This window comes from Anomaloglossus baeobatrachus, chromosome 11 (assembly GCF_048569485.1).
Source record: "Anomaloglossus baeobatrachus isolate aAnoBae1 chromosome 11, aAnoBae1.hap1, whole genome shotgun sequence".
NCBI classification, from domain to species: Eukaryota; Metazoa; Chordata; class Amphibia; order Anura; family Aromobatidae; genus Anomaloglossus; species Anomaloglossus baeobatrachus.
Genome location: NC_134363.1, coordinates 175987754 through 175999783, shown reverse-complemented (window position 1 = coordinate 175999783; position 12030 = coordinate 175987754). Strand labels below are relative to the sequence as shown.

Genomic DNA, 12030 nt, shown 5'->3' with positions numbered 1-12030 from the left:
CCATTATCTGAGTTTGATGTGCAGCCTTATCCTTGTATAGCAGGGAGAAAAGTAACTTACATCCTCCATTCAGCTGCTTACTTCCAGTCATCAGAGCCCCGCAGGGTGCGGTTACAGTCATAGCGCCATACACTGAAGGCAACGGCTGTTATCGCTGCCCGATACATTGATTGACAGTCTGCACTGCCGTGTGTGTGTAAATTATGGACTCTTTGAGGTAGATACAGCTAAGTGTTTATGTGTAAAAATGTATTGAAAAGTTGCAAATTTTTGAGGGGGCAACATGGCGTTGTGCAAAAAATGTAAGACTTGCCTTTTTCATGCCAGTTTGAAGCAACTTTGGGGGAAGCTGAGGAAGAGTCAAGTGCAGGATAGCGCACAGGCGGTCCATCAAAATCAGCAAAAGTGTTGGTGTTTCCTACTCCAGAAATGTTATTCCAGTGCCGGAATGGAGTAATGTTTTTAGCATATGGAGAAGATGCATCAAATTTTTCAAGTGGCGTATTCCACTTATATACCAGGATGGGGTTATATATACAACAGGATGTGAGCTAGAATGGGGAACATATATACTGGGATGGAGGACGAACATGCCAGGATGGGGGACATACCAGGATGCCAGAATGGTGGGCATATATACCAGGATGGGGGGGCATATATACCAGGATGGGGGACATATTTACGAGGAAGGAGCCCAGAAAGGGGGACATTAGAACAGGTGGGCGACTTTACTACATAATAGGGAGGGGGGGCAACTCATATGATGTTGTAGGATTTAGAATACTAAATGTATACATACATATACATGCATCTGACCAACATAAAGGGGAAATGCCAGGTCCAAATTTTGCACCAGAGCCCATTCAACTCCCTTAAGCCACTGACGATGGGCTCAGACGAGAACCATAGCTGAGCTAAAATAAAGCATCATAAGATCTGTCAACAGCATTTCACCTTCTTGTTGGAGCTAAAAAAAATGTTGCAAAAAAGGCCGCGAAAGTTGAATAAAATGAATACGATTTCTTACAAAGTTCTAGACATGTTGCTGAAGTTCATTTTTATTGTGTGTAGGATACAACGTAATGCGACTGTACCTGGAGGAAGCACAGAGGAGAACAAGCCGGGGCCCAGGAGCGTTGTCCTCGCTGCTGCAATTTGTTCTGTCTGATGGAATATATTTATATCTAGGACACGAAAGAACATCATGAAAAAATTCATTTCAAGTAGGATGATATGCATGATCTTGGTCCGTGGCCACCAGACCGAAGAGCTGCAAAGCTCCTGCTACCCAACGGCATCCTCAGCGCCTCGCCTGACCACTGTGACGTCATGGTTGTGGTCTGACACGCATGGCTTCATGCTGGGAAGATCCCGGCATGTAGGAGGAGGTTCACAAGGTTCCAATATGGCGGCCATGGATGATGAATGTTTGGTAAATATTTGCATTTAAAACCCAATTGTTAAACCATTCAAACATTTCGAAATGCAGAGAAGGTGTTCTCCAAAATTGCTACTGGTATGTTATGGGGAATGCAAATATTTACCGACAGCTATGTAACATTCTATGGAGAGTTAAGACCACGGAGGTTTGCGTGAAGAATACTTACGGTGGTTCAGTAAGGACAGGATCTTCTGGTCGTGGTTTGATGATGGGTTCATCTTCCCAGCTGTTGGTGTATCTGTATCCACGCTGTGATGGCGCCGGCCGACGTTTACAAGTCTCTCCTTAATCCTCAGCTCTTCTTCTAGTTTTACGTTCAGCTTCTCCAGATCGCGCCGAAGAGTTTTGTCAAGAAATGCAACTGTTTCATCGTGTTCTCTAATGAGTTTCTGCAAAGTATACGGACAAAGGAGAGGTGACACGATGTAGCGTCTCTCCTATGTATCTATCCAGAATACAGCAGCGGTGCTGGGAGCTAAGAGAATGCAAATATCGGACATAAACATTTATGGCGGTGTTCATTTTTCAGTGCCAGCAAAGTCAATGAGAATCCTGACGTTTTGTGCACTTGTTGCTTTTTTTTTGCAGATTTGGTGCAGAAAAAACTCTGCAGCATGTCAAATCTTTCAGTGTTCTTGCATGGTTTTTCCACCCCAGAATGTATGAAGAACACATCGGAAAAAATGCATGCAAAAAACACAGAAAAAAAAAAGCAAAAAAGCGTAAAAAAATGCAGCTTTTTTTCTGCCAAGAGATGCAGAAATGGTGCAGAAATTCTCTCTGGTGGTGGCCGCAGCTCATAAGGAATAAACCTGGTGACAGGTTCCCTTTTTTGGCAAAATGCCACTTTTTACTAACAACTGTCATCTCAGAATGATTCAGCCCTTCATGACAAATGTTTTAGCACTTAATAGAGCCCCTCTGGCTATGCATCACGCATTTGCTGCAGGTTATAACAGCCAGACACCTACTTGTGGTTGCGTTCCTGAGGAATCTTAGCCCATTCCTTATGCCTAGAATTTTCTTGAGTTGTCAAAAATTAAGACATTATTTCCTTTGCACAAGTAGAGAGGAAGCATGCAAAACAACACAAAGGCATTGACTGTTACTGAAGACATAACTGGAAGCAGAGATCACAAGTTCATAGTTCCAGGAGCACCGAAAATCCTCGACACAAGGAGAAACGTTACCCCTTGAATCCAAGTCATAAGCCACTCATACAGCCAAATCAGAGCTCATACTTGATGAGGGGAAACATCCCAAAACATGTGTCTGTAAATTGACATTCTGGTTTGGCTTTTATCCTAAGTCAATGGACACTAGCCCTCTTTCACTCTGAAGAGGTGTTTTGCATATTTAATTTCCCAAAGGAGCATTGCATGGATGATAAGCCTCCTTACCCAGGCATGCTAGACATGGATTCCAAAACCCTTGAGTAACTGCAAAAGACCTGCAGTAATACTTTGTGGTAGCAGACACTGAGATTTCAGTTGGCAAAGTAAGACACATAATAATCACATGTTTACATGTCCGACTTTCAAGATGTACACACATCTACTGAACCAAAAGCATAGTTGTCTCCAATATTCTCAAATTTGTATAAAGTAGCCACAGGAATTTTGGGATTCTGTTCTGTGCAGAGAATAAACAAAACTGGAACTTTTCTGGTTATTGGATAAGCAGTGTGACTGGAGGAGTAAGAATGAAGCACGTGCTAAAAAGAACACCATGCCTACAATGAACCATGGTGGTGGCTCTGTGATGCCTACAGTGAACCTATTGTCGCCCTTGCTACACATGTATTGGCCTTTCTCCGTGTTTTCCAATCACTGTAAACAAACTTAGCTTTCTGCATCGGCATTACAAGTGTGTTGCAATTTTTTGGACTTTAGTACAGTGAAGCATAGTCATGACTTGGTGATACCTACAGTGAAGCATGGTGGTGGCTCGGTGATGCATACAGTGAAGCATGGTAGTGACTCAGTGACACCTACAGTGAAGCATGGTGGCGGCTTGATGATGCGTACAGTGAAGCATAGTGGAGACTCGGTGATACTTACAGTAAAGCATGGTAGTGGCTCGGTGATCCGTACAGTGAAGCATGGTGGTGACTCAGTGATACCTACGGTGAAGCATGGTGGTGGCTCGGTGATCCATACAGAGAAGCATGGTGGTGACACGATGAGTCCTACAGCGAAGCATGGTGGGGACTCCATGATGTCTACCGTAAAGCATCATGGTGACCTAGTGATACCTACGGTGCAGCATGGTGTTGACTCGGTGATCCATAGCGTGATGCATGGTGGTGACTTAGTGATTCCTACAGGGAAGAATGGTGGTGACTCAGGGATTCCTACAGTGAAGCATGGTGGTGACTTGGTGACTCCTACAGTGAAGCATGTGGGGACTTGGTGATGCCTACAGTAAAGCATGGTGGTGACTCAGTGATACTTACAGTGAAGCATGGTGGTGGCTAGGTGAAGCGTATAGTGAAGCATGGTGATGGTTGGTTTCAGAAGGCGTTGTGGAAAATTCTGAAACAGCCGTCACAATCAACTGAGATGAACCTTCTAGAAAATATTTGGTGGAGTATGCAGAAGGTGGTTGCAGCAACAAACCCAAGATTAGTTACCTGGATGCTACTGCCCATAAGGAATGGGCTAATTCCTCAGCAACAAAGCAAGAAGCTGCTGTCTGGTTATGCATCATGGCTGTAGCAGGTCATGACATCCAACGAGGCAAACTCCACACTACCTGTTTCATGAAGCCATTGAGTTCTCCACGTTCCAGCTGGTCTTGGAGTTTAAGATTTTCCTCGGAGATCTGCTTTCGGTGGGCTTGTTCTACCTCTGCTTGCTTTTCCTGTAAACCTTTTAAACTATTCTGTTCCTCCACAACAGACTTGAAAATAAAACAGAACACATACGATGAGTCTACGATGGACGATTTCACCCTACGGTGATCATTTTCAACTTAGTATCCTACTGTTACAGACTATGAGAAGATAAATGCTTTGATACAAATACCAACAACCATGTCCCTCTAGGATGTTATGCCCCTTCCTACCCTATTCCCCACATCTCTGCACCCCATTCCTCACTCTATGTCCCTCAATGATGGAGCCTCTTGGGATTAGTGGAAGGGTGGATTTCCATGAGGTTTGGGCAGCACCGGCGGGGAGATTTGGCAACTCTTCCTAGAAGACTCCCTTATTTCCACGACCCTCCTGGATCTTCTCGTAGAGTTGGTAAGTATGGATACGGGAGATTTGATCTTACAGGTGATCGCCCAATGAATTTAAAGCTTTTCTTCAATGGATCTAGTCCTAATAACTGGTATTGGATGTGGACTTCCCTTTGTCAAGGAAGGTGACATGTTCCTGGGAACATTGGTGGCTTTTGGCCAGTAGATGGCTCTTCACTTCAGGATTGGGTTTGTTGTCTAGACACCTCCCGAAACTATAACAAATCATATTTATGAGCAATCTACAGACTTCTACATGACAGCCTGAATGGGAAGGGTCTGAATCTAATAATAAGGAGCAGGTGCCTTGTATCGGAGGACATCCTCTTCTCTTACCACCCTGAGGTCCATCACGTGATGATGAGCTTTATGGGCACACATTTACCTGCCGCTCGGGTTGAGCGCATTCTTCCAGTTCTTCCTTTAGGCACTTTAGTTGCTGTTTTACAAAGGCTTGAAGTTCATATTCCAAGTAAAGAGCTTCTTCCACACAAGAAAGGATGTGAACCTGAAGAATGTGGATAAAAAAGAGAATTTTGTTTACTTACCGTAAATTCTTTTTCTTATAGTTCCGTATTGGGAGACCCAGACCTTGGGTGTTTATCTTCTGCCTCCGGAGGACTCACAAAGTACTACACTTAAAAGTGTAGCTCCTCCCTCTGATCTTATACACCCCCTGGTGAGCCAGTCCCAGCCAGTTTAGTGCAAAAGCTGAAGGAGAATAGCCACCCACAAGTAGAACAGAGCAAGAGCCGGAACCGGAGACTCTGTCCACAACAACAGCCGGTGATAACACGCGGAACAAGAAATTGCCAACAGGCAACAGGGAGGGTGCTGGGTCTCCCAATACGGAACTATAAGAAAAAGAATTTACGGTAAGTAAACAAAATTCTCTTTTTCTTTATTGTTCCTATGGGAGACCCAGACCGTGGGACGTTCCAAAGCAGTCCCTGGGTGGGAATAAACAGAAAAACTAAGAACTAGGCAGAACCTAACTTCACAAATGGGCGACAGCCGCCTGAAGGATGCGTCTGCCCAAGCTCGCATCTGCCGAAGCATGAGCATGCACTTGGTAGTGCTTCGAGAAGGTATGCAGGCTAGTCCAAGTGGCAGCCTGACAGACTTGTTGAGCTGTAGCCTGGTGCCTAAAAGCCCAAGAGGCACCGACAGCTCTGGTCGAGTGTGCCTTGATCCCCGGCGGAGGAGGCACCTGAGTACTCTGGTAGGCGTTCGAAATGGTCGATCTAATCCAACGGGTTAAGGTCGGCTTAGAAGCAGGGAGGCCCTTGCGCCGACCTGTGGTTAGCACAAAAAGAGAGGTGCACCGCCTAAGCGCAGCGGTGCGAGACACATAGATCCGGAGAGCACGCACCAGATCTAGAGGATGCAGCGCTTTCTCAAAGCGATGAACAGGAGCCGGACAGAAGGAAGGTAGGGTAATGTCCTGGTTAAGGTGGAAAGGAGAGACCACCTTAGGAAGAAAGTCCGGAGTCGGACGGAGAACCACCTTGTCTTGATGAAGGTGCGGACCTGAGCCAGCCGAGCGAGACGCCGCTGGAACAGAACTGACAGAGCTGAGACTTGTCCCTTGAGAGAGTTGAGGGACAGTCCTAGCTGCAGACCGGACTGTAGAAAAAACAGAAGGGTCGGCAAAGAGAATGGCCAAGGAGGATGGCCGGTAGAGCAACACCAGGACAGGAAAATTTTCCAAGTCCTGTGATAGATCTTAGCGGAGGAAGCCTTACGGGCCCAAGTCATAGTGGAGATGACTTCAGGAGGAATACCAGAAGCCGTCAAAATCCAGGACTCAAGAGCCACGCCGTCAATTTGAGAGCCGCAGAATTCGGGCGGAAAAACTGACCTTGCGAGAGTAGGTCTGGACGGTCCGGGAGATGCCACGGCATCTCTGCGGACAGGTGGAGCAGGTCCGGATACCAAGCTCGCCTGGGCCAGTCCGGTGCAATGAGGATGACTCGACGGCCCTCCATTCTGATCTTGCGCAGGACTCTGGGCAAGAGAGCTAGAGGGGGAAACACGTAAGACAGACGAAACTGGGACCAGTCTTGAACCAGAGCGTCCGCGGCGAAGGCCTGAGGATCGTGGGAGTGAGCCACGTAAACAGGAACTTTGTTGTTGTGACGGGATGCCATTAGGTCCATGTCCGGAGTGCCCCATTTGCGGCAGATTGACTGAAACACTGCCGGGTGCAGGGACCACTCGCCACCGTCCACGCTTTGACGGCTGAGATAATCTGCCTCCCAGTTTTCCACGCCTGGGATGTGGACTGCGGATATGGTGGACTTGGAGTCCTCCGCCCATTGGAGGATGCGTTGTACCTCCATCATTGCCAGGCGGCTGCGTGTCCCGCCTTGATGATTGATGTAGGCAACCGCTGTCGCGTTGTCTGACTGGACTCGAATGTGCCTGCCCGCCAAAAGGTGGTGAAAAGCTAGGAGAGCTAAAAGCACGGCTCTGGTTTCCAGCACATTGATTGAAAGGGCTGACTCGGACGGAGTCCAAGTGCCTTGCGCTCTGTGGTGGAGACATACCTCTCCCCAGCCGGATAGACTGGCATCCGTGGTGAGAATCACCCAGGACGGGGCCAGGAAGGAGCGGCCTTGGGACAGGGAGAGGGGCCGAAGCCACCACTGAAGGGAGCTCCTGGTCCGTGGCGACAGAGCCACTAACTTGTGTAAGGAGGAAGGCCGCTTGTCCCAACAGCGGAGAATGTCCAGCTGCAGGGGGCGCAGATGGAACTGGGCAAAGGGAACAGCCTCCATGGACGCCACCATTTGACCCAGCACCTGCATCAGACGCCTGAGATTATAACGGCGGGGCCTCAGAAGAGAGCGCACCGCCAGCTGGAGTGACAGCTGTTTGTTTAAGGGCAACTTCACTAGAGCCGACAAAGTCTCGAACTGCATCCCTAGGTACGTGAGACTCTGGGTCGGAGTCAGAGTGGACTTGGGAAGATTGACAAGCCACCCTAATTGGGCTAGAGTGGCGAGAGTGAGCGAGACACTCTGCTGACAGTCTGCACTGGATGAAGCCTTGACTAGAAGGTCGTCCAGCTAAGTAATCACTGCCAACCCCTGGAGGTGCAGAACTGCAATCACTGCTGCCATGACCTTGGTGAATACCCGAGGGGCCGTGGCTAACCCGAAGGGGAGAGCCACGAATTGGAAATGATCTTCTCCTATTGCAAAACGTAGCCAACGCTGGTGTGAAACTGCAATTGGCACATGCAGATAGGCATCTCTGATGTCGATGGACGCCAGGAAATCCCCTTGGGTCATTGAGGCAATGACTGATCGCAGAGACTCCATGCGAAAGTGCCGCACCTGAACATGCTTGTTGAGAAGCCTGAGATCCAGGATGGGCCGGAAGGTACCGTCCTTTTTGGAAACTAGGAAGAGATTTGAGTAGAAACCTCTGAACCGTTCCCGGGCGGGAACTGGTACAATTACTCCGTTGGCCTGCAAGGATGCCACGGCCTGTGAGAAGGCGGCGGCCTTGGAGCAAGGGGGAGTTGAGAGAAAAAATCTGTTTGGCGGGCTGGAAGAGAATTCTATCCTGTAGCCGTGAGATATGATGTCTCTCACCCACTGATCGGAGACTTGCTTTAACCAAGCGTCGCCAAAGTGGGAGAGGCTGCCACCGACTCAGGACGTTGCCGGAGCGGGCAGAGAGTCACGAGGAGGCTGCCTTAGTGGCAGCACCTCCTGCTGTCTTCTGTGGACGCGCTTTTGGGCGCCAGTTGGATTTCTGGTCCTTAGCTGAGTTAGCGGACGAGGCGGAGGGCTTAGAGGACGACCAGTTGGAGGAACGAAAGGCGCGAAACCTCGATTGATTCCTACCCTGGGCAGGTTTCCTGGTTTTGGTTTGTGGCATGGAAGTACTCTTCCCGCCAGTAGCTTCTTTGATAATGTCATCCAGCTGTTCTCCGAACAGCCGGGACCCAGCAAAAGGGAGCCCAGCAAGGTATTTCTTAGAAGAAGCATCTGCCTTCCACTCTCGAAGCCACAAGATCCTGCGGATAACGAGGGAATTAGCCGAAGCCACCGCAGTGCGGTGAGAAGCCTCCAGCATGGCAGACATGGCATAAGATGAAAAAGCTGAAGCTTGAGAAGTTAAGGCAACCATCTCGGGCATAGATTCCCTGGTGAGGGAATGCATCTCCTCTAGAGAAGCAGAGATGGCTTTGAGAGCCCACACTGCTGCAAAAGTTGGGGAAAACGCGGCCCCCGCTGCTTCATACACGGATTTGGCCAGAAGGTCAATCTGACGGTCAGTGGAATCCTTAAGGGAGGTGCCATCAGCCACCGACACAACGGTCCGGGCTGAGAGCCTAGACACCGGAGGGTCTACCTTTGGGGAATGAGCCCACTCCTTGACCACCTCAGGTGGAAAGGGAAAACGGTCATCAGAACCACGCTTTGGGAAGCGTTTGTCAGGACAGGCCCTAGGCTTGGTCACAGCGGCCTGAAAGCTGGAGTGGTTAAAGAACACACTCTTTGTCCTCTTAGGCGAGGTAAACTGGTGCTTTTCTGCCAGAGAGGGTTGCTCCTCTGATACTGGCGGATTGAGATCCAGTACAGAATTAATGGACGCAATCAAGTCACTAAGATCTGAGTCACCCTCGGACAGATCAATGGGGCACATGGAGGTAGCCTCCGAGCCCCCTGTAAAGGCATCCTCCTCATCCTGCGAGTCATCTCTTGAATCAGAGCCGCGGTAGGAGGAGGGAGAGGAAACCCTGCGTCTCTTCTTAGGAGGACGGGGTCTGGGACCAGATGATGAATCCTCTGTGAGCTCCGGTGGACGGAGGTCAGATGATAGAGATCCTAAGGGACCCTTAGCAGTAGAGGCACCCTGTGAAGGGGGCTGATGCATATTCAACAAAGTCCTGGACAGAAGTCCCATGGACTCAGCAAAAGACTGGGAGATAGACCTAGAAAAGGATTCTACCCAAGCCGGGGGTTCAGCCACAGGTGCAGGAGCAGCCTGAGAGACCACTGGGGGTGAGACTCCAGGCTGTGGCACCGCCAAGTTAGAGAAGACATCACAATGTGGATAGGTGCTCGGCTCAGGCAGCAGGAGCTTACATGCAGTGCATGTAGTATAAAACTTTGGAGCCTTGCTCCTCGTGTGAGACATGCTGCTGGAGTGGGGACAGCTTCTACAAGAGAATGAACCCCAGAGAGTATATACAGAGGTCCACAACCAGAGACCGGTTGTGGCTTACCAGACCGCTGGCAGCGGTGTTGTGTGCCCTCCAGATCCCGAAGCCCGGACCCCCAATGCACAGCACCTCAGCAGGGATGCAGAGTGCAGGCCAGCCCAGAGTGAACCCTGTCTGAGAAAATGGCCGCCGGAGCGAAGAGAGGGGGCGGGACTTGGGGCGTTCCTGTAGGAGAGCGGGATCTGGAGGGCCATAGAGACCTACAGGGGAGGAGACACGCACAGCAGTGGGGAGTGTCTCTCCCCTGTGCAGGACGGCCGCCGGGAGGAGCCGAACCTGACCCTCTGCATGAGTGACATGTGAGGGCAGTGAACAGAAACTAGGCCTCCGGCAAAGCCGGGGCCTAAATTTGAGCGGCGAGGCCGACGCGCAGGCACCATCGCCGCGGTTCTCGGGCGACAGCTAGAGAACCCGCCGGAAATGCCAAGATAAATACAGTAAGCACACTCTCCCCATGCAATAAAGCACAGGGACCCCCAACATATAAACGTCTCAGGTACTTAGCTGCTGAGACGCAGGGCCAGGTCCCTGGGGATGAGTGCTCCGGTCCAGCAGGATCCTAAAGGGCTGCGGATGGAGACCGGTCTCCTGCCAGGCATGGAGACCGTGCTGGCTCCCACTTCAAGCCAGAGCCCAGGAGGGATGGTGAAGGAGCGCGGCATGTAAGGCTCCAGCCTTGGAATCAACCTTACAACACCACCGACACAGTGGGGTGAGAAGGGACATGCCGTGGGTCCAGACGTGGACCCGCACTTCTTGAATCTCGTTCCAAAAAGGAAATAATCATATGAGAATGCATGTGTGGATGTATGCCTCCTGAACACAAATATCAAACAGCGCTGTGGAAAAAGAGAAGCGCAGATAGGGTCTTATCTGGTATACAGATGGATAATAAAAGTAAGACAGGTACTCACTTTTTTAAGTTGTGACAGGCACAACTCCTTTGAAGGCATGCAGCAAAATAATTGCAGAGAGTGGTCAGCCGCAGCCCCAATGATTGCAGTCAAAAAACACAGGGTAGATAGAGACGTCGGGTTAGATGCTGCGCTAGAAACCACAAATCCAGGAGATGTGATGTAGATGCTGCGCTAGAAACCACAAATCCAGGAGATGTGATGTAGAAAAATCATCGGGGCTGCGGCTGACCACTCTCTGCAATTATTTTGCTGCATGCCTTCAAAGGAGTTGTGCCTGTCACAACTTAAAAATCATCGGGGCTGCGGCTGACCACTCTCTGCAATTATTTTGCTGCATGCCTTCAAAGGAGTTGTGCCTGTCACAACTTAAAAAAGACATCACATCTCCTGGATTTGTGGTTTCTAGCGCAGCATCTAACCCGACTTCTCTATCTACCCTGTGTTTTTTGTCCTGAACACAAAGTGATAAACTGGCTGGGACTGGCTCACCAGGGGGTGTATAAGCTCAGAGGGAGGAGCTACACTTTTAAGTGTAGTACTTTGTGTGTCCTCCGGAGGCAGAAGCTAAACACCCAAGGTCTGGGTCTCCCAAAGGAACGATAAAGAAAGGAGCGTCTTCATTGAGAAGAACGTTACATCTCATCCCCAGGAGACATGATAAATGTAACACGTCAAGAATCCGACCACTGGGAAGCCCACTAAAAACAATAATGGGGATGCAAAACTCCCCTGTGTGGATATAATGGTAGTGCGAATATGTGACCACCGCTCCATTCACTTCTATCGGTGTGTGATAGTAGTAGTGCGAATATGTGACCACCGCTCCATTCACTTTTATCGGTGTGTGATAGTGGTAGTGCGAATATGTGACCACCGCTCCATTCACTTCTATCGGTGTGTGATAGTGGTAGTGCGAATATGTGACCACCGCTCCATTCACTTCTGAGTCTATAGGAATGGTAGAGTACGTGTCACCACTATTCACATATACAGTCACAAATGTGCACTACCACTACGTAGACCCATAGAAGTGAATGGAGTGCTGGTCACACATACGCACTACCACTACATGGATCCATAGAAGTGAATGGAGTGGTGGTCACACATGTGCACTACCACTACCTAGACCCATAGAAGTGAATAGAATGGTGGTCACACAAGTGCAATACCACTACGTAGACCCATAG

General features: G+C 49.4%; 1 protein-coding gene across 5 annotated transcripts in view; it reads right to left on the bottom strand.

The window, feature by feature from the left end:
• LOC142257255 (uncharacterized) overlaps positions 1 to 12030 on the bottom strand; it is a 141342-nt gene that overhangs the window by 20254 nt on the left and 109058 nt on the right. For all 5 annotated transcript variants that reach the window (XM_075329411.1, XM_075329415.1, XM_075329413.1 and 2 more), the window contains 4 exons: positions 5070 to 5192; positions 4196 to 4342; positions 1608 to 1830; positions 1095 to 1184 (listed from right to left, as the gene is read on the bottom strand). In XM_075329411.1, coding sequence (XP_075185526.1) covers positions 1095 to 1184; positions 1608 to 1830; positions 4196 to 4342; positions 5070 to 5192 — 583 coding nt within the window. The remainder of the gene's footprint in view (positions 1 to 1094; positions 1185 to 1607; positions 1831 to 4195; positions 4343 to 5069; positions 5193 to 12030) is intronic.